The 26,028-nt window shown below is 36.8% G+C and overlaps 1 protein-coding gene across 2 annotated transcripts in view; it reads left to right on the top strand.

Annotated features, from left to right (window-relative positions):
- ATG10 (autophagy related 10) overlaps positions 1-26,028 on the top strand; it is a 302,871-nt gene that overhangs the window by 124,021 nt on the left and 152,822 nt on the right. For both annotated transcript variants that reach the window (XM_082378458.1, XM_082378457.1), the window contains exon 4: positions 14,143-14,281. In XM_082378458.1, the coding sequence (XP_082234584.1) occupies positions 14,143-14,281 (139 nt within the window). The remainder of the gene's footprint in view (positions 1-14,142; positions 14,282-26,028) is intronic.

Below are 26,028 nucleotides of genomic sequence, written 5' to 3' on the forward strand. Positions count from 1 at the left end.
TTAGGATTGAGGTCTTCATTTGTAATCCCATAAACACTGTTTACTTCTTATACAGGCATTATAACAGTTTGATGTGTGTTGTAGTCACTTGTGGAAATGACTCGTGGGTTTATCTGTCATGTTTTTATTTGTGAATCTACTTAGTATTACTGTTTTAGGTATACTAGATGCTCAGTTAATGTTTATTGAATGAATAAAAGTTTGTGATTGTGGACCTCAATAATTAGGATTATTGCTTTGGATTTCTGAAGTATATGAGCTTGAGAGGCAGATATGGAAATTATAAATGTGTTAATTTAATGAGATCACCTTTTTAAAAGGACTGAGACCTTTCTCAATATTCATACTTTAAAATATTTGCCTCTGAGTTGGGTTTTGATGTTCCCGGGCGAGTTTTTGAAGATGTAAAGTTCTAATATTTTAAATGGGAATTTTAAAACTGTTCCCCATGGGTGGACCATGGTAAAGAGAGAGCTCCAAGAATCCCAGTGAATAAAAATACTCACATAGCTAAAAAGTTTTCTAAGAACTATAGCTGCCATTCCAAAATAAGCCCAGTTCACAGAGGCTTGAACATATAAATATAATAATTGCAAAATTTTATTGTTAAAGAGATTGGTCAAACATTAGGCTGATATGGTTAATCACTGAAGATGTTCTAGGACAGAGGAATTTTAAGCCAAAATTTAATAAGTTAAATTTAATAACACCCTATGTTCTAATGGTGAAAGGAGACTATTCTTGCACAGGGATGGATTAGACAAAGATTCAGATGTAAAATAGAGCTGATGAGTCAATGATGGTTATAGAACAGAGGGGTGATGTATTCCTTCTGGGTGTATGGGTTGTGATCTCCTTTTGAATATTGATAAGTGTCTCATCAGATCCCTCAGGCAGTTCTTAAATATTTCAGCCATGTGCATAGTCTCTGTTTTCTTTCTGTCTCTCTTTTATCTTTCTATATAAAAGTTTGGGGACTAGATTTTGGCAACAATATAATTGGAGAATAGAAGCATAAAGCTTGTTTGTGTTGTTGTTTTGTTTAGTCTTACTCTAGCTTTCACTTTTTATTGATGCTATTGGCTTTTTATCATAATTTGTCTTGTCTCTCTTCTCTCTTCTTCTGTCCCCCTTCCTCTTCCTATTTCTTTTCTTTCTTCCCCCCTTTACCCCTATTCTCTTTTTCTCCAATTTTTTAATCTAGTTTATGCTCAGCAATTTATTTAGTGCCTTTTGTTCAAGGAGATCAACACACTTCTATCTATATTATCTTGTTTATGCTCAAGACAAATCTAAAATCAAACAAAGGCAGAAGGTACCAAAAACCTACATTCCTACAGTTCTTGAGCTACAGTGTGTTTTGGAATTCAGATTTGGGGGATTTAAAATAGTAGTGTAATTTTGTAAAAGTAGATTCTGTATTATGTTACATTCCCAGTGTTGTGTGAATGAAGTCGATCTCCAATGGTGAATTCTCTGGCTGATCCATGAGGAGGTGGTAGAGTGGTCTGGTCTGGAGAAGCCTTTTCTGGACCCTCAGATTTCATCATGTTAGGTGTAAGGCTGGGTTTGACCCTTTGTTATTTATTGCTGTAAATGATTTTCTGTTCACTTTCTTGCAAGAATTGCTTGAGTTAAAAGTTGAAATTCGTGACACAACTTTAAATCCATTTTTTTAAAAAAAGTGAAGTTCATTTATCGAGGAACTGAAATCATTAATTACGTTGTAGCTCCTTATCTTTTTTATGATACACGTATTGCTGTGGGTATAGTGCTCTAAAACATCTGCTCAATAGTCCGTTATAGCGGTACAAGAATGCTTTTACATGAAGGCAATAAAGTAGCAGATGCTTCTTAATGACAACTTCCCAGTTCATTTAGGAAACAAGTCAGTTCTGGATTTGGTTTTTCCTCCACGTGTGGCACCTGTGCAGGCAAACGATTCTAAAGAGGTTAGAACTGACAAATCAAGTCCCTCTATATAATTATTTAGGGTGCTCCAAGTTAGTCTAAAAGCCTTATCTAACAGCACTTTAATGAAATTAGCATTTTCCTTACTATGCAAATAATTCTCTACCATTGTAAGTAACCAGGAAAATACATTAATTCAGTATTACCAGCTTACGCTTCTTTTATTTTATTGTTTGGAAACTTCTGTTGCATCTTGACTTATCATTAGCATTACAAATAGAAAAAGTGGTTGAATGCCTATGCTTGGTAACAGGGAAAATGGGGGTCCAGCATTTGGAAGTCACATTCCTTCCAGGAGCAATTTCTGTTACCTCAGAGACAGATCGTGAGGCTCTGGTCACGTCCACATGCCGCTTTGCACCATCCTTGTCCTTGGCAGGTCTGCCTTCTCCTCAGTACAGTAGGCAGTCAATCCCCTGGGTGTGTTCTGAAGGGTGCCAGGGAAGCCCCCGCTGCTGCCCCTCTCCCCCCATGTCTTGTTCTCCTTTACAGTAACTACATGGTCAGTGATTCATTAAGATTTTCCCGTTCAGGGAAACTTCTTTTCAAAGGAAAAGACTCTTGGTAAGATGCACATTTCTAGCCTGTAACATTTACTGTAAATGAGTTTTTCAAGTCCCTTTCCTCTGAAAATCAGAAGGGCTGAATTTGGAAGTCTTGTGCTGAAAGAGGAAGACAAGGCCATGAAAAGCTGGATACAGGAGATGCTAAGGATCAATTTTGTCTTCTTCATAATTTTTTAACAATGGTCTGGGTCAACAGCATAGTCTTTAAAGTGGATACATGCACCCAGGGGGCTTGAAGAACAATCCATTGAGATGTGGGAAATAATATTAGAACTACTTTTATACTTTGTTTATTTTTTTAAATGAAGCTTTACTAATATTTAAACATGGACTCACACTGGGTCTTCACGCAGTTCATTTGTCAGAAGACCAGGAGTCCTATATGTTACTCGAGGCATCCGAAAGGGAACGGGGAGCCAGATGCTAGGAAGGGGTCAACAGTGGTGGTTTACTCCTTCAGGCTTTTGTTATGTATCACAGTTTATTGTGCCCTGGATTTAGTGGGATGATCTCATCCAGTTTTAGTTAACACAACTCCTACTTGTCAGACTAGGGACTTTAAAGATCCCTGCCAAGAAACTTTAATGAACAACAAAATGGCAGTATGTATAAACAACAATATAATCCGATCTTTCAAAAAAATTGTCTCTCCAAATTTAAAGTTAAGATTTCTTGAGATAGGATTTATATTTACTGTTATTAATGATGACCCTCAACCTGTGTGTATGTTGTGCCTAACGATCACATGAAGCTCTCTGTGTTGATTGGCAACTCACTGAAAAGCATCCAGAACATGAAGACAAACCTCTTAGGACTTGGGGAAATGACTGAAATGTGTGTGTCATGATTTACTAGGCGCAGCCAGTGATATATGTCTTCCATGTGGATCTGTGTATCTTTTTCAGCTGTTGCAACCATTAAAATCACCTACCAAAAAAATGGAGAAAAAACTGAAGCCAGACTTTTGAAATGCCATGTCATAATTAAGATTTAAAACAGAACAAACAAAAAAGTCTGTAGCATATTCAAATTGCTGTCATCAAAATATTACTGGCAAAAAAACGTGTCTGTACCATTAATAAATAAAATAACGGTTTTTCAATAACACTTTATTTACTGTGTTGATTTACACGTTTGGAACCCAGCGCTCTTTGTCTATGTGCACATTAGAACAAGATTCTTTATGAAGAGGAAGGAAGTCACGCCTGGTTCTTCAGAGTCCGTTTTGAATTAAGGCTGTGCCCCTGTGCTGGAGAGAGAGGCAGGACTGCCGGACAGCCAGGATCTGGGCGTTTGGTGTCTGGGTGTCTGGTCATCCAGGACTGTGACCAGGGCTGGCTGCTCAGCAGCACGGGCTCTGAAGCCAGGAGCCCAGCGCAACGCTGGCAACTCTGTGCTCATTTGCATGTGATTTACATGTGTGACCATTTAGGTGCTAACTTTTGCAATGGGTACTTTAAAATCAACATTTCTGCAACTTTATTCAGCCACAGCCACTGCCCCAGAAAGCTGAGGGCAAAATGGGCAAGATGCCCAAAGAGGAGATGAGGGCAAGGGGCCAGTGAAGGTCCTGTGGTGCTCAGAGCAAAGAGCAGGGTGGGACGCCTACTTCTATCAGTGCCCAGATCATCACCTAACTAAAATAATCACTGGGAAAATATTTTTCCCTCAACTTTGTCTTATCCATGAAGGTTTTCAACTTTAAAATGTACATAGTATATTACACAGAAATACATGTTCATAACTGATCAGAAGGTAAATATACACACAGTAAAGATGAATGCTTAAATTTTTTGACTCTAGGAATCACAATCAAAAAAGTTGAGAGACCCCTGATTTATAGGACAGGAATGATAACAGAGAGTTTATGCTCATTCCATTCACTTATTTCACTTAACAAATATTGATTGAATGCCTACTATTTGCCAGGTACTGTTCAAGATGCTTGGGATACCTTAGTGAATAAGATAGGCAAAAACCATGCCCTCGGGGCACTCACGTCCCAAGGGATGTGTGTGTGCCATAGCATAGCCTTTCCCTGACCCCAGACCAGATAAGGCCCCAAGATACATTCTTATATTTCTATAGCACTTGCAACACTATAATCAAATAATTGTTTATGGAATGATTTGGTTTTTCCTGCACTCTCCCTCCAGTTATAAGCTCTCTGAGAGCAAAGACTGTGTCTGTTCTGTTTCACCACTAACTCTCCAGTGGTGGCACCATGCCTAGCATATAGTAGACGCTCATTAACGGTTAGTGAAAGAATATTTGCTCTGTCTGCACACACTGTGTACATGTGTGCACATGTATGTGGGTTTGCTCAAAGCTGAGAAAGAAAGGCATGGGGCATTCTCAAGCAGAAACTGTTGCTGAGAGCAGGACATGTAGTGACAGAATGAAGTGTGCAAGGAGAATTTTTAGTGTCTGCAAGAAGAGTTTGTTAGGAAGAAGCTTGGGTGATTAGAGGTGTTCCTAAAAATCTATCTGGGTGGATGATATGGTCATTGGACTAAAAAATAAACCTTGGGAAATGGGGATTAGGATATTAAAAGGGTCAATCCTACATAAAACTGGTTTATATTTGAAAGAGCTGAAACAAAAAAGGTAAAAACCACACACACAAAATTTATAGATGTAGTAAAATTATGTGTACTCTGGGACTCTGTGCATTTTCTCTAGTAGCACTTATTGTGATGATAATTTTAATGATTTGTGTGATTATTTGTTTATCATATCTCTTCCCTTTAGGGCACAGTGTCTGCTGTTGTTCTCCCCTCTGTTCCCAGATCCTAGGACAGAGTCTAGAACAAGGGTTGGCAAACTGTGGCTAGCTTCCTATTTTTGTACAGCTCAGAAGCTGAGAACGGTTTTTGCATTTTTATATGGTTGAGAAAGAATAATGTTTCATGACACACTAAAATTATATGAAATTTAAATTTTAGTGTCCATAAATAACATTTTATTGGAACAAAGCCACAGTCATTAATTTACATATTGTCTAGGCTGCTTTTGTGCTACAGTGGCAAAGTTGAGTGGTTTTGACAGAGACACATGGTTCACAAAGCTTAAAAAATTTACTACCTGGCCCTTTAAGAAAATGTTTGCGGACCCTTGATGTAGAACATAGAAAATACCCTATAACATTTGATGAATGAATAAATAAACTAATCAGTATACCTACTATGTGTCAGATAGTTTTATAGTTTATCTTGTTTAATACACTTTAAACAAGGAGAAAGTGCCTTCATTTGACAAATAAGGAAACTCAGGCTCAGAGGGATTAAGTGGTCTGCTCATCCAGAGAGTGCAGTCAGGAACTGAACCCAGGTCTAACTACAAATTCCATGCCCTTTTCCACATTTGACTATACTCTGCTTCTCTAATATCTAGATGTTTTTATCTGAGATTTGAATATCACTTCCACTTCAGTAGAAAGGTGAGAACGTTCACTGTGCTCTCCTTGCTGCTGAAATAGTATTGTTTAACCACCCCTCAACCCCTATCTTTGTCCTGGCACAAGCACGTGGTATGCACTCGTGGAATTTTTTAAGGGGTTCTCCTAGTAAAAGAGCCAACAAGCAAACAAATAAAGCCTATTCACATCCACATAATCCAGAGACAGTTTTGAGGAAGGGGAAGGAATTCAGGCTCACTTGAAGGTCCTGTAGAGCAATTCACAGCTGATTCCTAGACATGATGTTTCTTGTGCACATACTGAGACAGCCCCTCCTGAAATTACTAGTGCTTGCCTTTTGGTCTGTTTATCAAGACCTTATCAGTTTCACTCTTTGGCAATGAAATTTACTCATTTCTGGATTTGAGTGTAGACGTTTATTCATATGCTGAAGGAATTTGCAGTTTATTCATCAAGACAATTAAAAATCCCACTTGTTTAAATTAGTGTAGTGCCATCTCTTACCTTAGAAAATTACTTCAGCCAAACTTCAGCCTGTTGGGTTCAATTATCATCATTCTTTGAAGGCTTAGAATTTATCATCCCTTCAGGAAATCTAATGTAACATTCTAAGATAGAAAAAAAAAATAGAAAAGGGGGAAAGTTCACCAAATGGAGATACAGGTCCTTTAATAAGGTTCTGCTTACTACTTATAAAAATACAATAAAATGAAATTAAGGAAAGCCTTAAGACAGACTCGTAGGAGTGGGCACACCAAGGTCTATGGACCATAGCTTGTTTTTGTAAATAAAATTTCACTGGAGTATGGCCACCTCCATTTGCGTTTGTCCCAGAACTACTGAGTTCAAAAGCAGAAGATTGGGAGTGGAGCCCGAGAGTCAAATGTTTAACATCCCCTACTCCCCCAAATCCCATCATCTGTGCAGAGTGAAGGAATCCTGGGCCTGGAGCCTGGGGGCTTAAATGTGTGCTCTGGCTCAGTTTCTTACTTGCTGGGTGACCTTGGGCCTTCCTCTAGAGAAGAGGAGCAAATGGCATAATGCACACAAATGTTCTTAGAAAAACTGTGAACTGTTGTAACTGAGGCTGGTCTTTCTTATGTAGCATGCAAAGGGTAACTCTGAATAGAAACACATTTGACTGATTCTGAAGCTCAGAATACTAGGTAAAAGTCTTTCCCTTTTCCTTGAGTCAGTCATGATTTCCATAAGGAATTTCTGGTTTTCATATCCCTTATCCTGCTAATTCTTTTGCATTTAACTTCTCAGAAATCTTAAAAAGTAGGTGAGAAGAACCTGAGTTTTCTTTTAAAAAGTCCTTCTGAGTCCTTATTTTTTTCTAAGAAAATGATACTTTTTATATATTGTTCTGATGTAAGGACTAATCATCATTGACATATGTTAGGTACCTCTAACCATTATTACTATTCCCTTCTGCCAGGGAACCTGTGTTCTCTGGCACGGAATCTCAGAGTTAGCCTCTTCTGCAGTCCGCCTTGCACTCAGCCTAGTTGCTAGCTGCCCAACTCTGGGTTCAAGCTGTCTTGCTGTCTCCTGCACAGTCCTAAAGGAAACATGGCCTTCGAAGCACAATGGAGCCAGCAGTAAACATCCAGAAAACTGCCAGATGTGCTTTGGCAGGTTTCTGTGTCCCCTCCTTACTGCCTTGCCCTTGAGCATGCCAGGATGCATCGAATTTAATCCCACACAGGAGACAGATTCTTTCTCTCAGTGAGAACCCACATTGGCCATGCGGATGCTAATTCGCTCCCCTCTGATGGAGCTTGGAGAGCAAAGAATGGCACCCCTTTCTTTCCAAAAAAAATCAGGAGTAATGATAGTGTTCTGGGAAAGGGGGAGGCTAACTGAGATGCTATCCTTGGGATCATCTTGGTACCAGTGTCACCCCAGATGCTGTCAGACACACGCCTGCCTGGTGTTGAACTCTCTCTTATGTACTGGATGCAACATTTACAGTTGCTAAAAGAATGCCATCACTTGCAAAGTTCTTGTGACAATCACGCACTCAAAAGCCACAGAGATCATGAAAAAAAGAGTCATTCTAGGAGTAAAAATAGTGAAAAAACCACCCCACTGTAAAATAATGAGCATGTGAAGCAAAACAAAACAAAACAAAAAGGGCCTGCTTACTTAGAGTCCCACATAGGTTATTTTTATAATTCATTTAAAATGTTTTAATAATTAAAACTCTTTCTTTCTTAAGGAATTGATTTTTCAACGATTTGTCCAAAGGCTTTGTCAGTCTTTATCACTTCTGAAAATATTAAAAGGATGTTGGCTCAGGAAAATCAAGCAAAGTTTGTTACACAGTCCATCTTTCCATTGTGATTAGATGGTTATGTGTCCCCTCGTGGATGCAGCTGAAGACTGTCCTGAACCAGTACTGTCCCTTTGTCACTCTTTGGCTTCTTGGCTACGATTCTGGCCCGTAACTGTTAGGTTTGAGTTAAGAACCTGATTGGTGGAAGATAAACAAATAGAATCTCTTTTCCTCAAGGGACATTATGAATAAATCTCGTTGCTTATGTTTGCTCAGTAATAGTAATAGAGATTTCTAGTGATAGAAAAAAAGTTTTTCTTCCTCCAGTTACTTTTCCCTGTAGGCTAAATAGAGATATGGATCTCATTTCCTAAGCACAGTACACTATTTGGGTTTGATTTCAATAAAATATCTATGAAGTGTCTTTAGCATGATCACTATTTAATGAGATTTAGTTGTAAAGCTTAATTCATATCAGATTTTCTAAATGAGAGATCACTGTCAACTTATTGTTAATTGAATTCAATAAAATCAAGGTTTCTATAATTAATGTGAACTACTTAATCTTTTAGCTCTTTGAATGAATGTAATTTTCTAAACACAGGTATCTTCTCATTTAATGAAATAGCAACATTGTGAGGAAAATAAATGTACACATGACTCCTTTTTCTATTAACTCTTAATATCAAATTAAATATACCCAAATCCTCTTTAAAACATAATAAAAGAAAAGTAATAAAATATTAACAAATGTACTCAAAATGTTAACAGTAATCTGATGGTGTCTAGAACATCAGTCCAAATTAAGTATATAACAGTTAAGAAATGGCATTCTCCAGTACAAAGAGCAGTGGTTTCAGGATCAGTAGATATGGGTCATAGGCCTGCCTCTACCTCTAATTATCTGGGTGACATTGGGTAAACCACTAACCTTTTTGGGCCTTCTTGTTTGGATCAGCAAGGTGAGTGTTGGGCGAGATGGAATGATTGAAGTTCCTTTCACTATTAGAGTTCTGTGATTCTGTATCCTGTAACATGGTAGCAGAAACTTTTGTTACCTTAAAAAAATTTTTATGAGAATTAAAAATATTCAAAAAAGTAGACTGAAAGGTGTAAAGAACCTGCAGACCCATCAATCAACCCCAACAATCATCACTCTGTGGCCAACTGTGCCCCTTCCACATCTCCATCCACTGACACCCCTCCTGTGTTATTGTAAGGCTAATTCCAGACATCAGCCTCTCTTTATCAACGTAATCCCTCTGCCATCTGTACTGTTAGCCCTGAGGTCTTAGATATTGTATTTTGTTTTTAACGAATCTCAAATGGTCTAGCTATTTTTTCCTTTTCATTTTTTAATTGACATTTTAAGATAAATACAGATTCACAGGCAGTAATAAGAAATAATCAGAAAGATCCCACGTACCCTTAACCCAGTTTACCCCAGTGGTAACATCTTGCAAGATTATAGTATAATATCACAACCAGGGTATCGGCATCGATATAATCCACTGATCTTATTCAGATTTCCCCATTTTATTTATACTGATCTCTGTGTGTGTGTGTGTGTGTGTGTGTGTGTGTGTGTGTGTGTTTGGCTGTATACAACTTTATCACATGTGTAGGTTCATGTATCTACCACCATAGTCAAGATACAGAACAATTCCATCATCACAAGGACTCCTCATGTTATTTTGTAACCATACCCACCTCCTTCTGCCCATCCCCTCAACACTAATCTGTTCTCTGTTCTTCATTTCTAAAATTTTGTCATTTCAAAAATGTTATATAAATGGAATCATACAGTCTGTAACCTTTTCAGATTGGCTTTTATCACTCCATAAGTACCGGGAGATTCACTCAGGTGATTGTGTGTATCAACAATTTGCTCTTTTCATTGCCGAGCAGTGTGGGATGATGTACCACAATTTGTTTAACCATGACCTGCTGAGGGACATCTGAACTGTCTCAAGTTTTTGGCTATTCTGAATAAAACTACTATGAACATTCGTGTACAGGTTTTTCATTTCTCTGGGATAAATGCCCGAGAGTGTAATTGGTGGACTGTATGGTAATTACATGTTTAGTTTTATAAGAAACTGCCATATGGTTTTCCAGAGCGGCTGTACCCTTTTATACTCCAAGCAACAATGTATGAATGATCTAGTTTCTTTGCATCTTCACCAACATTTGAAGATGTCACTGTTTGTTATTTTAGCTATTCTGATAGATGTGTAGTGATATCTCATTGTAGTTTTAATTTGCATTTCCCTGATGGCTAATGATATCGAATATTTTTTTTATATGCCTGTTTGCCATTTGTATATCATCTTTGGTGATCTTTTGCATTTTTACTCCTCCATTTACTTCTTTTCAGAATTTAGGGTCGGGGTAGGCTTGCTGGTAAATCACCTATGATGTTTGTTATAGTATACTTAAATGGGAGGAACCAGATCTGCAACTGCTACAGAAAATATTGCTTACCAGTGTTCTCAGCTCTGTGTTAGAGTCTCTGGGAATACAAAGATGAATAAGACGAGAACCTTGGTCTTAAAGTTCTAAAACCATCTGGCACTCTGGGAAAGGGAAGCAGAAAATATGTAGAAGTCCGAGATTTCCAAATTGCATGACTTCACAGGATGATATTTGCATGGGCATCATAAAGGTGACCACGAATGATGGAAAGATCCTAGCAGAAACAGGCCAAGAATTCAGTTCATTTAATATGAGTTAATGATGCAAAAATGTCTTTGCCTGTAGATGGCTGCTCAGAGCAAGGGGCTGGGTTGACATAACAGCACTCGCAATTAGAGGACAGGTACTCCAGCCTTCAAATCCTACAAAGGTACTCAGCTGCCAGTGAGAACAGTGACTGGAGTGAAACTTCTAATAGCTCTTGAAGAAGCTTTTCCTGTCCCCTCTCTCTTATTCCAAGAATCTGAATCTATGTCTAATTGTTGCAAGAACCTGGTGTCAACCCCAACACATTACCTGAGTGCTTAATTTGAGTTTGGGTGAAGGACAGTCTTTCCAGGAATTTTATCCTCCCTAGCAGGATTGAGTCTCCGGCAGACTATTTCTGCAGTTTTGTGCAGAAATTAATGACCAAATTCAATATTTACTTACAAATTGTACAGTGATGGTCTAAGAAGAGAAATAGCTTAATAGAGAAGAATAGGGAATAAATACACACATACACACAAATCTAATTTATGGTAAAAGTGGCATTAAAAATCAATGGGAAAATGATGGACTATTAGAAATCATCTGGGAAAAATTCTTACCTCACATCATACACGAAAACAAAATTCAGATGGATTAATGATCTAAATGTCAATTTAAAAACATGTGTGTATGTGAGAGAGACAGAGTATGTGTGTGTAGAATAGAGGAGTTTAACATTTTTATAATTTTTAAGGATGAGGTGGGACATAGCAGGAGTCCTTCTAATGAAGACAGATAACTCAGAAGCTGCAAACAGAAAATGTACAGCTTTGACTACATGAAAGTAAAAAAAAAATTTTATGATAACATGTACAAGAAACAAAGTCAAAAGAAAACTGAGTGAAAGTGTTTTATACACACATATCACACATACACTTGCACACCTTTGTTTTTCTATGGTGCAGAGATGTATATATTTCCAGTAATGAGTTATTATTTCTAATATACAAAGAGTTTGTATAATTCAATAAGAAAAAATGGAAATTAAATATCAGAAAAATAGGAAAGGAATAAGAACAGGCACATCACAGAAGAGTATAAATTACCAATAAATATATGAGTAGATGTTCACTTTCACTAGTAAATAAGAAACTAGAAGCTAAAACAAAAAACTGACATTTAAAAATTCATCAAATAGGCAAAAATTAAAAACAAATAATATTCAGTATTTATGGGAATTGGGAAAGGGCATTCTTTTACATTTTTGCTGGGAATATAAATTGATACAGCCTTTTTCTGAGGACAAATTGGCAGAATCTATTGAAATTTGAAATGTACGTACCCTCTCATACATTAATGTCACCTTTAGGAATCTGCACCATAGAAAAACAGAGGTGTATAAAATATATGTGCTAAGATATTCGCGGCAGCATTAGTTGTAGTAGCAGAAAATTATAATTAACCTAAAATATCTAGCAATATAGAAATGTTTAAAAACACACACACAAAACTATGGCATAGTCATATATTGGAATGTAGTGAAGTCATTAAAAGAAGGAACAAAATCTGCAGCACTGACATGGCAGCACGTGGTAGTATGTTCATGAGTGAATAAATCAAATCAAGGAACATGTATATATAGCATGATTTAATTGGGGATGCAGAGGTGGGAGGGTAGGTGGATGTATGTGTATAAACGTGTTTGTAGACCAAAAAATAAAAGTCTGGAAAAATACACAATGACCTTTTGAAAATGGTTACAAATCTGAGGTACTGAAGTGCTGGGATGAGGGGAATTTCACTTTTTTTTTTTTTTTTTTTAATGTACTTGTGCAGTGTCTGCAGTTATTTTTAATCACAATGATTTTATAATGTTACAAAAGAAAAGAAATTATAAATGCTAAAGAACCCAATCTTTGACCAAAAAGAAAGAATTTTGGTGAGAAGAATTGCTTTAAAAGAAGATGTATTTATCTTTGCCTAATGAAAATTTAAATAAAAAAATAGACAAAACTCTTCCTTGCTATTGTATTAATTTTCTGTATCTGGAATATTTATTTTAGTGGTTTCTCTTTGGTTATTTAATTCATTGTGTTTAACTGATAGTGTTTACTGGAGTTTAGTGAAAAGCTATTTTGTAAATATCTTCAGTTGTGATTTACCTAGTGTAATATCTCCCCCAGTGAATTGACTGTGAGTGGGGAATTAGTAAAGCAGAAAACAGATCTGGAGAGTAGTCTGTGGCTTTACTTATCTCCACAGGAAACCGTATTTCATATTGGTAAAGTTTGAAATCTTTCCTGTAGCTCCTCCCGATTGTTCATTGTTGTTACCGTTTTAATGAGAGGTAGAAATGAGCCAAACCAACCTGCTTCTTTCCTTCTACTAAATTAATGTCAAAGGAAATTCTTCAGCCCAAATAAATAAGTGAATGTGGATGGAATCAGATTCTGACTCAACATGTCCAATTAATTGCTTCCAAACGTTAAGATACATTCTTAAGAAACCCCACACATAATAAAAAATCAACCAGTGGAGAATGATTACGTGAGAAGTGAACTAGCTTAGAACCATCTTTGTTTACAAAACCCCATTTAAGTTGACATTAATATTTGCTATCTACTCTATTATAAATCAAGATTTATTGTAGAAATGTACCAAAGATAGCACAATAATAAAGAAAACAGATTCATCTCAGGTTTTGAAATGTACCTAACAAATTCAGCCTCTTGCAAAATAACTTTCTTATTCAAAATGGAACTGGGAATTGTTCAGCACACAGTGAATCACCTTTTGGCAAGTACAATAGAATCTTTAGGGACATTTTGCAGTATCTTGTTCAATTGTTAGGATGTTTTTAGCTTTCACAGGTAGGGAAGAAGGTAGCTTGTATAGCCATCATCTTGTTGCTAAAATTGTACAGTAAAGATTTTTCAGAGTTGCTGTTGCAATAGATCCTTTTGCTTTTTTTTTTTTTTTTTTTTCTTCCTGTTTCTTTACCCAGAGCTGCTTTGTCTCTCAAAAACAATCTGGAATTACTTAATGCTCTTTTCTGGTTTTACTATTTACCCAGGACTCAAATGTTAAACATTAATGTGGGAAACTCCCTTTTCCTTACCTCATAGTCCTATATTTATTTAACTGTTATTTTGCAAGAAGAAAACCTCATCTTTCTCTCTCTGTGTTAATGTACTTCTTTTTATTGACAGACACATTTTGTTTTTGTATTTGCTTTTTTTCAGGAGGCTTTAGAGCCACCCCTGGATGATTTTGAGGTGACGGAGACCACCACGGCAACCGAAGTGATTAAATATGAGTATCATGTCTTATATTCCTGCAGCTACCAAGTGCCTGTGCTTTACTTTAGGGCAAGCTTTTTAGGTAAGACCATGTTGGAAGCTAAATGTAAATTCATAGCATTTACATATAAGGCAGAAAGCAGATTTGGAAAATTATTCTTGAGAGAAAAAAATAGAGTTAAAAATAAGAAAACTGTGGGTGAGGTAAGGTTTTACCAGTAAATTTTCTCATGCTTTAGAAAGAGTATCAAGACTTCAGAGTGAATGATATCATCCCAGCCTTAAGTCTGATCTTCAGATTCTTGGCCTCCTGCCCAGCGTTGACTAAGCCCCCTGGCCCTTTTTCTTTTCTTTACTTTAAACAAGTAGGAACAACTTAAAGCTACAATGTTTATTTACTTCTAACTTTACAGTAAAAATTTCTTTCAATCTCAAGTGATCCCATTAACTCAAAAGTCCCCATGTCTCCTTCCCCAAGCACTAATTATTATTTCAGGAACTGTTCATCAATCCATTTAAGCTATATTTAAAAATAGCACTAACATTTCCTTCGGCCATCTATACATCTCCAATACCTCAGCTTCCTGCGATGCTGTTACTCAACTCATCCCCCTTGCCAAGAAGGTGGAACACCCTGTCTCCTCTGAGGCCTTGGCTAATAAAGCTTATTTAATGAGCAGCCGCGTGGAGTCCTCACCCTGCAGCGCAGCCGGGACTCCCCCCATTCACGTCCTATGACTTAACCGGGTCAACATTTTGAGGCCCCTCCACCCTGGGCTCAGAGACAAGAGGAGCCACCTCTCCGGCCCACCCCTACCCTATTTCTCCTTTTCTATCTGGACTTAGCAGCAGCATTTTGCATTTTGAACAGGCTTCTAACCTTTTCTGGATAGCTAAGACATCTGAATTTAGCCAGTGATATTTTATTTTTAATTAAAAAGTAGCTTAAGCTGCTTTGAATGTGTATTTGGTAGATTTAATCACTTGCTGCCTTATATTGTTTAATGGTCTCTAATTTTGCAGTGTTGGTGGTTTAACAAGCACTTAGGATTTAAAACACAAGAACAAATTCTCATAGACTCCCTGGTGAGAAGATTTTACTCTGAGGTACAGCTCCTAAGAACTGACAATTTGGGGTAAATTTTCAACATGGAACATGGGGAGTTGAGGACACTGATAGTTCACCAATTCACAATCTCTTGCTGCAGATTTATCCGTATGATTATTACAGGCCTTTAAAACACTCACTTTATTGTAATTCTATTGGGTTTGGAGCCCAGGGGTTAAAGGAAGTTTCTTGTCAGTGAGCTGTGTTATACTAAAAAGTAGAAGGGGATACATTTATTTACCAGAGGGAAGAAAAATGTCCTTCTAGGTTTTGGTTTGCGAGGGCTCTACCCAGTACCTTCTGGATTCAAAGCCATGTCAAGGCTGCAGGTAGAGGAAATAGGACACTACTTCTTCAATACTGTACTTTCATATAATTAGTATTCACCATAAGCAGTTAATCACCAGAGAAGAGCTCCCAGAGACAAAACAAGTTGTTTAGCTTGTCAGCATTAGGGAATCGGAGGTGCTGAAACATGACTGCTTCTAGCTGGAAGTGGGTCTTGCCGAGGCCGGCGGATGAGCTCATACGTGTACTTTGCTCTTATGTGCCAACAGCTCCCCTTACAGTACAGCACAGTAATTGTTCCTGCAAATCCATTTATATTTTAATGAAATTTGTATACTTCCTAAGATCTTTTCTTCATGACGGTTTTCTATTTCTTAAAAAAAAAAACAAAAAAAAAAACCTCTAGCCTTTTTGGATCCTATTTGTATATTTTTAAGATGCTCTTTATTTATGTTTTTATAAAGGCAATCAAAATGAGTCATTTATTTTGTGTGGAAGCATTTCTTGTTCTCCACCCTCCCTACTCTGTGTTCTATAGAATGAGCATTAGGAATTTTTAAATTCTGGAATTCACTTAGTGGTTTTTCAGGTACATTAAAATACCACATTTAATTTTTTTAAAGCATACTGAATGTTTTCTTGTGGAGAAACATGAAAAATGGTTCTTTCCTTTATCATAGTCTAATAATTTCTTTTCTCTTTTCTACCTAACTTAACCTAATGAGTATTCTAAAAAATGTATCGTCCTTTACTCTGGAGTCAGAATTTTTCCTTTTTTCCCCTCAGTCCATTCCCTCTTTATTTGTTACGTGATTACTCTGGCCCTTCATCTGTTAAACAAATCTCTGTCAGTGTGGTGAATGGATTCCTAACATCTTCCTCTTATTCCAGGTCCAGATTTTTCTTTGTCTCATTCTAAGAGAGTTCCGACCTAGAAAAAGGATGGCTATAAAATTTCTTGCTCAGGGGTCTTTTTTTGTTGCTTCAAAAATAGTTCACTTAGCCTTGTTTTTGACAGATATTTAGGATTTTTTTTTTTTCTTTTTGCATTTGACTCAGTAAAAATTAGCTTCTCTGCTTTGCTCTAAATTTTATTTCAGTACCTCTTGTTTTAGGTAAAGCAAGTGGTAAGTAATTCCCATTTAAATTGACATTACCTTTTCTTTTATCGACTGGCTTAGGTGCCAGAAGAGGTCTTTATTTTGTTTCTTGAAATGCAAATCATTGGACTGTGATTACCTCTTATTCCTTGATATGTCCAGTGTCCACCAGGCCAACTACTGCCTAAGACTCAGCTTACATGCCACTTACTGTTGCCACCCCCTTGTCATATTATATCACATTATATTATATATCATGTTGCACAATATCAGAAAAATATTTGTTTACTTGTCCCCTATAAAATGGTAAGCTAGAATATAGGGGTTTAAGGTAAAAAGAGGGAGGAAGGAAATTAATAGTGAGTACTTACAACCTACAAAGTGAACTTTATTCATAGCTCTGTGTGTGTGTGTGTAATACATATATGACATATGTATTCTTTGTCTTACTCATTTTTATACCCACAGTATCAACAAGTATTTATTGAATGAAACAGTGAGCAGGAATTTCTAACCATTTTTGCATATAGCCCAAAGATGGAAACCTTGTGATGGTACCTTATTTGAACTTTTCTGATGAGTTATATGGAAGGGAGTAATGCTGCTGTCTCCAGGAAACTCAGAACCTAAACCATCTATATATCTTTACTCTTTAGCCTGGTGCTTCTTAGAGACAGCAGGAATGCTTGACTAAGGAAAATAGAAAGTCCTGAGGACTCAAAGGTGAGCATCTAAGCTAGGTGGGCAGCCCTGCCACTTCTTATAAACACATATTTTTATTTGATCCTTGAAGGCAGACAGCTAAGGTGAGACAGCATTCTGTTTCTGGGCATACGCAGAAACATTTCTACTGCTTGGCCATATGGGAACTCTGTTCCCTAGGGTTTAACATGAATTTAAGAGAAGAAATAAGTCCTTTTTTCCCTAACCACTCTTGCCATTTTAGGTTTGGGAGAGGTGGTGGGGCACGCTTAATACCATTTGCTACCCAGCAGTGGGTGAGAGGTAATTGCACTTCTCTCAAGTACTAATAAATAGCCTACATTCAGACAGTGCTTTGTAGTCTATGAAGTCCATTCTCACAAAGCACTTTTGTCTTCAAGTGCCCACCTGTTTTTCTCCCCCACTATTTTTTTTAAAAATAAATTTATTTATTTATTTATTTATTTATTTTTGGTTGCGTTGGGTCTTCCTTGCTACGTGCGGGCTTTCTCTAGCTGCGTCGAGTGGGGGCTACCCTTCGTTGCGGTGCGCGGGCTTCTCCTTGCGGTGGCTTCTCTTGTTGCAGAGCACAGGCTCTAGGCGCGTGGGCTTCAGTAGTTGTGGTGCAGGGGCTCAGTAGTTGTGGCTCGCGGGCTCTAGAGCGCAGGCTCAGTAGTTGTGGCACACGGGCTTAGTTGCTCCACAGCATGTGGGATCTTCCCAGACCAGGGCTCAAACCCGTGTCCCCTGCATTGGCAGGCGGATTCTTAACCACTGCGCCACCAGGGAAGCCCTCCCCCAACTATTTTTGAAGCTCACCGCGTTAAGGAATTATTTGTACCATGCTAAAGGCTTCTAACTGCTGCTCATCATTCCAGCACCTTTTTATGTCCCAGTGTTCCCTTTTGAGGGCTTGACTTGGTCAAAAGCTGATGGTAAGTGTTAGAAATGTGGTGTAAACCTTAGGCATATACATAATGGCTTTGGGCTTCACCAGACTCCTAAGTTTACCTAGTTTTACCTTACAACTAGAAATTTCTATATTTATTTCAGCTTGAATTCTGATTAATTTCTTCCCTGTCTCTCTTCCTTTCCTTTGTCCGTGATCTCTATTGAAAAATAGGCCAAGTGGTTCTTCTCATTTTCAAAATATTTAATTCTTTGGTGCTGACATATGGGTTCTTCTTGGGAACTGTTCTGACATATTTCTTTAATTAGTTAGAAGGGCTGCTTTTGAATAGGGAAGGAAACAACATTTCTTCCATTCAGCGACTGAATGTCTGTTTTTTCTGGAGATCCATTCTATTATTGGCCCAGGGAGTAAGAGTATAGAATTAAAAATGTAACCCAGATATTTCACGTAGAAGATTTATCCACTTGTTATATGCTTGAATGATGCTCATGGAGAAACAGAGCAAGAGAAATAGCCAGAGAATAATTTCTTCTTAAAGGCAGCGTAACCAAACCAAGATAAAGCCCAGCTCAAAGGAAGAATAATGAAAAGGTTGGAATTAGAATAGTATATACATCATCAGGGAGGAGGAGGAAGAGGCTTGTCCCTGGTGTGGAACAAGAGGGAGTCTTTGGACCATATAGAAGAAAATGACAGGAAAACAGGAAAGATGGGGGTTGGAGGAAGTTGGAGAATAAAAGTAAAATATTCATAGCTCTGCCCAACAATTTTCAAGGGAACATAACAGGTTGGCTTTTCTGAATAGGCTGGGAAAAGCACTGGAGAAGGGGAGATGGGTGAGTGCCAAGCTGTAGGGCTGGAAAGCATGGCATATTTGGGGAACAATGAGAGGCTGGTTTGAGGAAAACCTCTATTCCAAATTGTAGAAGAAATGGTTGGAAAGATACGTTGAGGTAAAATTATGGAAGAGATAATGGATGGGATGGGGTTGGAGGATATAATGAAAGGGTGAAAGAGGTTGAGTAAAAGTGAATGGGATCAAAGGAGGGGTTTTCTAGAGCAGAAAGTATATGACTGAGTAGAGCAGAGAGAGAATTAATGAAGGATGAGAAGAAATTATGAAGAGTGAAATTTAGGAAAAGGAATTTGGCTTTTTTTAGTATAATTGTTAGAAATATTTAAAAAAAATTTAATAGTCTCTTAGAATGAACTGGAAAGAACATATTTTCAGGGAAAATAGAGTGAGAGTTAAGGCTGCTTGTTGAACAGGAAAGAAAGGTGGATTAGAAGGGTACTTAAAGATTAAAGCAAAAATGATTCTAGTTAATTATTATAATGACCAGGAAATAGAAGATGACTTGGCAGACAATTTAGAGTCTTATTTGATGGTAGAGAATCTTTAAGAAAGTTCATATATGCCACTTATATTTACATAAACCATAGGTCTAGCCAAAGTCATAATAATGCAATGGCACATGAATTTTAGTGCATTAAAAAGAGATTCTAGGGGTTGAAATGAAATTTGAAGAGCAAATGGTAAAAGTTATTAAGAAAAATAATGAAAAATTATTTAACTAATATAAATATATTCAAACCGAAAAGTTTAAATAATAGAGGGAATTTAATGAGAATTATTTGTTGAACCAGGTAAATGTTTGAAACATTATGGGGAATTAGGGTACAAGTAGGATGCTGGGTTAGAACACATGATGGGAATAGAATCCCATTGAAAAGTCAAGCCCTAATTTTAAAATGTATTAAAGAAAAGGTGCAACAAAACTACAGGGACATCTAATTAGCTAAAAGGTTTATTCAAACCTGTGTTAGTACAAAGCATCACATACACAAAAAGCAACAGATTTCACATGGATTCAGAGGACAGGAAGAGAACATGAAAAGGCAGACAAATTTATTTTCTTCCCAATAAGGGACTATACTTTAGCTTTCCTGGACAAATAAATGTGTTGTGGACCATAAAGAAGAAACATTTCTTTGCTTACTCTTGACAAAACAAGCCCTGTTTGAAACATCCATTAAAATGTACATGAGTGCTTACTGTGTGCACAGCACAAAAACTCATTAGCCTATTTAAAAAATATACTGACGAAAATCACTGCCTAACTGGAAACTAGTATATTGGTTTTCTCCTCCTTTAAAGTCACCAAAGCAGAGTTTGTTAAGTCCATATATTAGGTGCTGTGCTGAGAAGGTGATCACGGGAAGGAGATCATGTTGGATGGATAGTCAAGGTGCTGCTGCAGGTGTTAACAGGTCCATGTTCTGTGGGGTACTGAGATTTGAAGAAAGCCAGGAGTCCAAAATGCTGAGTACTGGTGTGCCAGAGCAAGAGGTTGGAATCAAAACCTCAGAACACTTTGGATAGGGTTGAAAGTAGAGTGCATTCTGCTTTAGAACCAGCAGACGTAATGTTGTAGATATTCATCTGGTGATGTGGTCTTCGGAGTTCTGATGAATAGCTGTATCTCAGAGTTGGTGTCTCAGGTACCTTGTAGACCCAGTGTTGCTTCCCTTGGAACATTTTCTGATTCAGAGATTCTTCAAGAAGGTCTTGTATGTACTTCTACTAGATTAAGTGTTTAATTTAAATGAGAGGTTATAGCATCACCTGCATTATTTTAAGTTCTTAACAGTGTGTGGACAGTTTAAGGTGACCCCCAAATTGCTCCTCTTTGTGCTGTTGGGCATATTTCTCATAAAGATGGATTGCAACGTACATAAACTTTCTCATGTAACTGAAAGATGTCTTACATTTATTTTCCACTCAAAATTACTAGACAAATATATGACATTTAAAACATCGGGGATGATAATTTTGAAAATTGATAAATATTAAGCAAGACTTATAAACCATTTATCTGGGGTGTATTAGTTAGGTTAGCCTATACTTAGTTGCAAATAATTGAACCTGCCCATGATAAGCAGAAAAGGATTTATTGGAAGGGTAGATTGTAGAGTCAACTGAAGGCAAAAGTGTTATGATGTCTACCTCTCTTTGGCTTTAGTGGTGCGGAATGGGGTTCTGCCTACCACTTATTTTGGAATTTATCTCCCAAGTAGGAACTATGTTTGGATGCTGAAAAATCAAATATTCACTATACCTTTATCTACTTAACACTATAGATTTATATGAGTGTTTTACATAAATGAAAAGCTTTTAATCAATGAATTTTTAATCATGATTGTTCAGTCTTTATTCTTAGTAATAATTGTGCTAATTGCTCTAGAAATAATATTGAACATCTATCTATCCAAGCACTGGAAAATATTTATGCACAAGACATGAAAATGTTTCTGGAGTGCATAGATGAATAAAGGAATCAGAGATGATTGATGCCCTCAAGGAGCTTACAGTCTCCTGAGGGAAACAAGACAGGTTTGAAATTCACTGTAACAAGTAGAATACGTTAAGGGCCATAAGAGAGGTAAAAATTGTCACCGGCAGAGAATAGGTTAGTGGTTGACAGAGGCTGGGTGGGGGTGTGGGGGGTGTGGTAGAAATGAGAACATGTTGGTTAAAGGGTACAGATTTTCAGATATAAGATGAATAAGTTCTGGGAGTCTAATGTACAGCATGGTGACTACAGTTAACAATACTGTATTTATACTTGAGGGTTACTAAGAGAGTAGATTTTAAATGTTCTAACCACATTAACACATATACACACACACAAATGGTAAATATGTGAGGGGATGGATGCGTTAACTAACTTTATTGTGGTAACCATTTCCCAATATATACATATATCAAATCATCATATTGTACACCTTAAACTTACACAATGCTATGAATCCATTATATCTCAATTAAGCTGGGGGAAAAATTACCACCAGACCTCAGAGGGCAGAGATTACCTTGAGCTGGAGTGATCAAGAGAGGCCCTGGTTGGACTTGGGATTTGTCCATGCATTGATGAGGGAAGGGGCAGGCCTGGCCTACTAAGAAACCTAGGAAAGGCAAAATTCTAGATACTCCTAGGTTAGGCGATGCTGGTAGAGAGTACTAGTGACAACAAAAACACCACCACAACTAATATGTGTGTATCACTTTATAGTTTACAAAGAGCTCCTGGGTACTGGTCAGAATGCAGAGTCTGGAGCTGGAATGCCTTGGCTCTGATTCCTCACTCTGCTAATTACTAACTATGTGACCTTGTGGAAGTTACTGAACTTTTTGTTTCCTTTCTTTCATCATCTAAAAAAATGAGATAATAATAATAATACCTACTTTATAGAGTTTTAAAGTTTGTGAGCTAATACATAAAGTGGGGCTTGGCATGTAGTACCTTCCAGTAATGCTGGCTGAGTTCTGTGTCTTGGACCTCACAATAACACTGTAAGATAGGAACTGTTACTATCCTCAACTGCAGTCATACAAACTGAATGCTCAGCGGGGTTAAATGGTTTATTTATTCAAGGGTACATAGAAAACTATGGAGTTAAGACAAACTCTTTAGCCTTTTTATTTTACTGCACGATGCAGTAACCAAAATTTAAGAAACATTAAAGAGAAGTTGCCATAATCTATACTTTTGGAATTTTCATTCAGATTTCTTGAGGTTAATAAAGACTCAAAATGCAAAAAATGTATGTAGGAATAAATAAAAATTATAGAATTAGCCAGCATAGTAGCTGATGTGAATGTACATGAACAATTAACACTCATTTCATATCACAATATAATTTTCTCACTGAAGCAAAAATGAATTTTCCCCTTTGATGGAGCATCATCTCTGCCTTACTGTGGAGTGTGAGATGAATTTTTATAGACTTCAAAGCTCTCTTGAAGACAATATATTGAATAATGACATATTTCATTGTGAGAAATCCACCCTTTCCTTTTTATTTCTAGTGACCACATTCAGAACATTATTCTTACATTTACTCTAAATAATTTATCCTCTCTCATCTTCTTTTTAGGAGTTATGAAATTTTAGTGAAAGCATGCACCGCAGGTTAAAGGTGACTTCAGCATGCTTACACTAGAGTTAGGTAGTGCTAGTGAAATATCTCACGCTGTTATTTGATTCATGAAAACTAATAGCCCTGAGAAATTTAATTTAGAAAGCTGAACATTTTGAGTAATATATAGATTACTTGACATGTAGGTTATTATTCAATTGAGAGATTTTATATGAAAATGTTAAATTAAATGCTACTGGCAGTTGCTAAAGATTGTACTTTTTAATTATTCTATTTTTCATCCAATGTCTCTGCCTCTTTTGTCATTGACATTTTATTATAGGTTGCTGAGAGAATATTCCTTTAGCTCAAATGTGTGTTATCATTCCAGGTGATAGAAGCACATAGTAGGCACTCAATAAACACTTGTGAAACAAATGACCTTAATTTACCATGCTCACTTTGTAGGTTGCTGCTGAAATTATTTCAGCTTCTACTTCTGTTTTTCAAGTATGCAAGGGATTTTACTGAGCTTCTCAGCTTCAGTGTGATTAATGAGATTTCTAAGCATGTTGAAATTGGTGCTATCGAATATCTTGGATCTGAAACTAGGGAGTTGTTGATTGAGTATGCTTATGTCTCCTCTGACTGAGGCCAGACGGAAAAAATAGACCCTATAAACAGGGCTTAAAGTTCTTGATTGAAGATAACTTCAACTGAACATGAAGGCACAAAATAATATATTTCATGAGTTTAACCAAGTATTTGTTTATGTCCACATTTTAATTTAATTTTATTTTTATTAATTTTTATTGGAGTATAGTTGCTTTACAATGTTGTGTTAGCTTCTACTGCACAGCAAAATGAATCAGCCATACATATACATATATACCCTGCCCTGTGGATTTCCCTCCCATTTAGGACACCACAGTGCGTTAAGTAGAGTTCCTGTGCTTTACAGTATGCTCCCATCAGTTGTATTTTATGTATTTTATACATAGTATCAATAGTGTATATCCACATTTTAATTTTAAGTTAAAGTTTTGGGTCTTCAGTTTTCATAAATAGATTCAAAATCACAAAATTCTTCATGTTTCTGCCATATTTAAGGTTTTATGATGTGATTTAAAAAATATATTTGACTATCTCATTTCAATGATTTCAGTGGGATATCTGAAGGCTCCATTTTGGTTTTGTAGTACAGTCATATTTGAATATGTTTTGCATGTCAATTGCATATGTCATGGTTTTGAAGATATTGCTGATCAGGTCAGCATTTTTTGTCTTTGAATAAAGGATCACAAAACTAACTTTTGTATGTTTTTGCTCTTGAAGGTGTGAGCTATGACTAGGCAAACTGGTGATGAGGGCTTAGGGAAAAGAATCCACATCATACTTCATTAAATCATTATTGTCATATCTGTATGTGAGAGACAAAGCTATATTACCCAGATCTTCTGTAGTGTAAATGGTTGGCAGAAACTGGAGAGATTGACACTCTTGTCAAAGTAACTGGCGCAAGCACTCATTTGATCATCATTAATATGTATGTTTCTAAACAGTTTTCTAAATACATTAGAGAAGCCAATCACATCCATTCACTTAAAAAACACTCTTCTCTTCGTAGCAAGCAGGTAGCACTCTTATAGACATACATAAAAGAGTATCATGCATCTTTCTATGTTTTGAACTTATTTTTTATTACTTGTGATTGTCTCTTATTTTGAGCTAACCAGGTCATTTTTTAACTCTTATATTTAAGGTGTTAAATTTTTTTCTCTAAATTAGGTGTTGCCTGAAAACTTAAGACACATACCCTTAATTCTAGCATCAAATCTGATGAAAATATTCTATAACATTTGTTTTGGGTCTCTCCACATTGTTGCTAGGCTGCTGATTATTGCATTTTGTATGAATGTTTCCAGCAGAGTATGCAGGGTTTTGACAGTGGTAATAGCCAAACCATTTACTCCATCCTTAGATTTTTAGCTGAAATATTTTAAGGAATAAAATTGAGATCATTACTGATTACCACATTTTAAACCCAGCATTCTTCTCTAGGTATGCAAAGCCTTTCCCTGTCTTAGAGGAAATAAAGTTAAGGAAAGCATCCTTTCACTTGTCATTTATTCAGTCAATATATAAAAAGCATTTGCAGTGTGTGAGTGAGGCTTAGAACTGCACAGCAGGGCTGCTGTGGTGAAAGGACAGATGCAGTCTTCACCCTCAGAGGCAGCACGGAATAGCAGGAGGAGCACTGAACTGTGAGTCCTGAGATTCCAGCTCCAGTGCAGTCATGAACTGGCTCCATAATTTTGGCAGATGTATATTTCCCAAGACCTTGGTTGCCTTATCTATAAAATTAGTAATTATACCAGCTATAATATTTTATTATCCTACAACTTGATTTCTTTTAACTTTGACATCTGAAAATTATTTTAAAAGCATGTCACCTTTTAATAATTTGATTATTTGGTTTGCTATCTGACACTGACGTACCTAAGATGCTATTCCCCTCTTCCAACGTCAACACACACACACACACACACACACACACACGTATGTGCATATTTTGAAGATGTGTAGTGCTTGAAATTAAAGTTTGGCCCTATTCTGTAAATGTGTTCAGAAAATAATATAACACAGATATTGAAGGCAGCTTGTTTTAAACTTGTAGCTAAACATGACATTCAAATGTTAATTGGATGAATAAATCTTGTTCATTTTACAGACATGGAAATGTCAATGGAATAAAACAGTTTATCACAAGATAATGGTTTCCTGCCACCAGATAAATG

This window comes from Balaenoptera borealis (genome assembly GCF_965194805.1).
Source record: "Balaenoptera borealis genome assembly, chromosome: 2".
NCBI classification, from domain to species: Eukaryota; Metazoa; Chordata; class Mammalia; order Artiodactyla; family Balaenopteridae; genus Balaenoptera; species Balaenoptera borealis.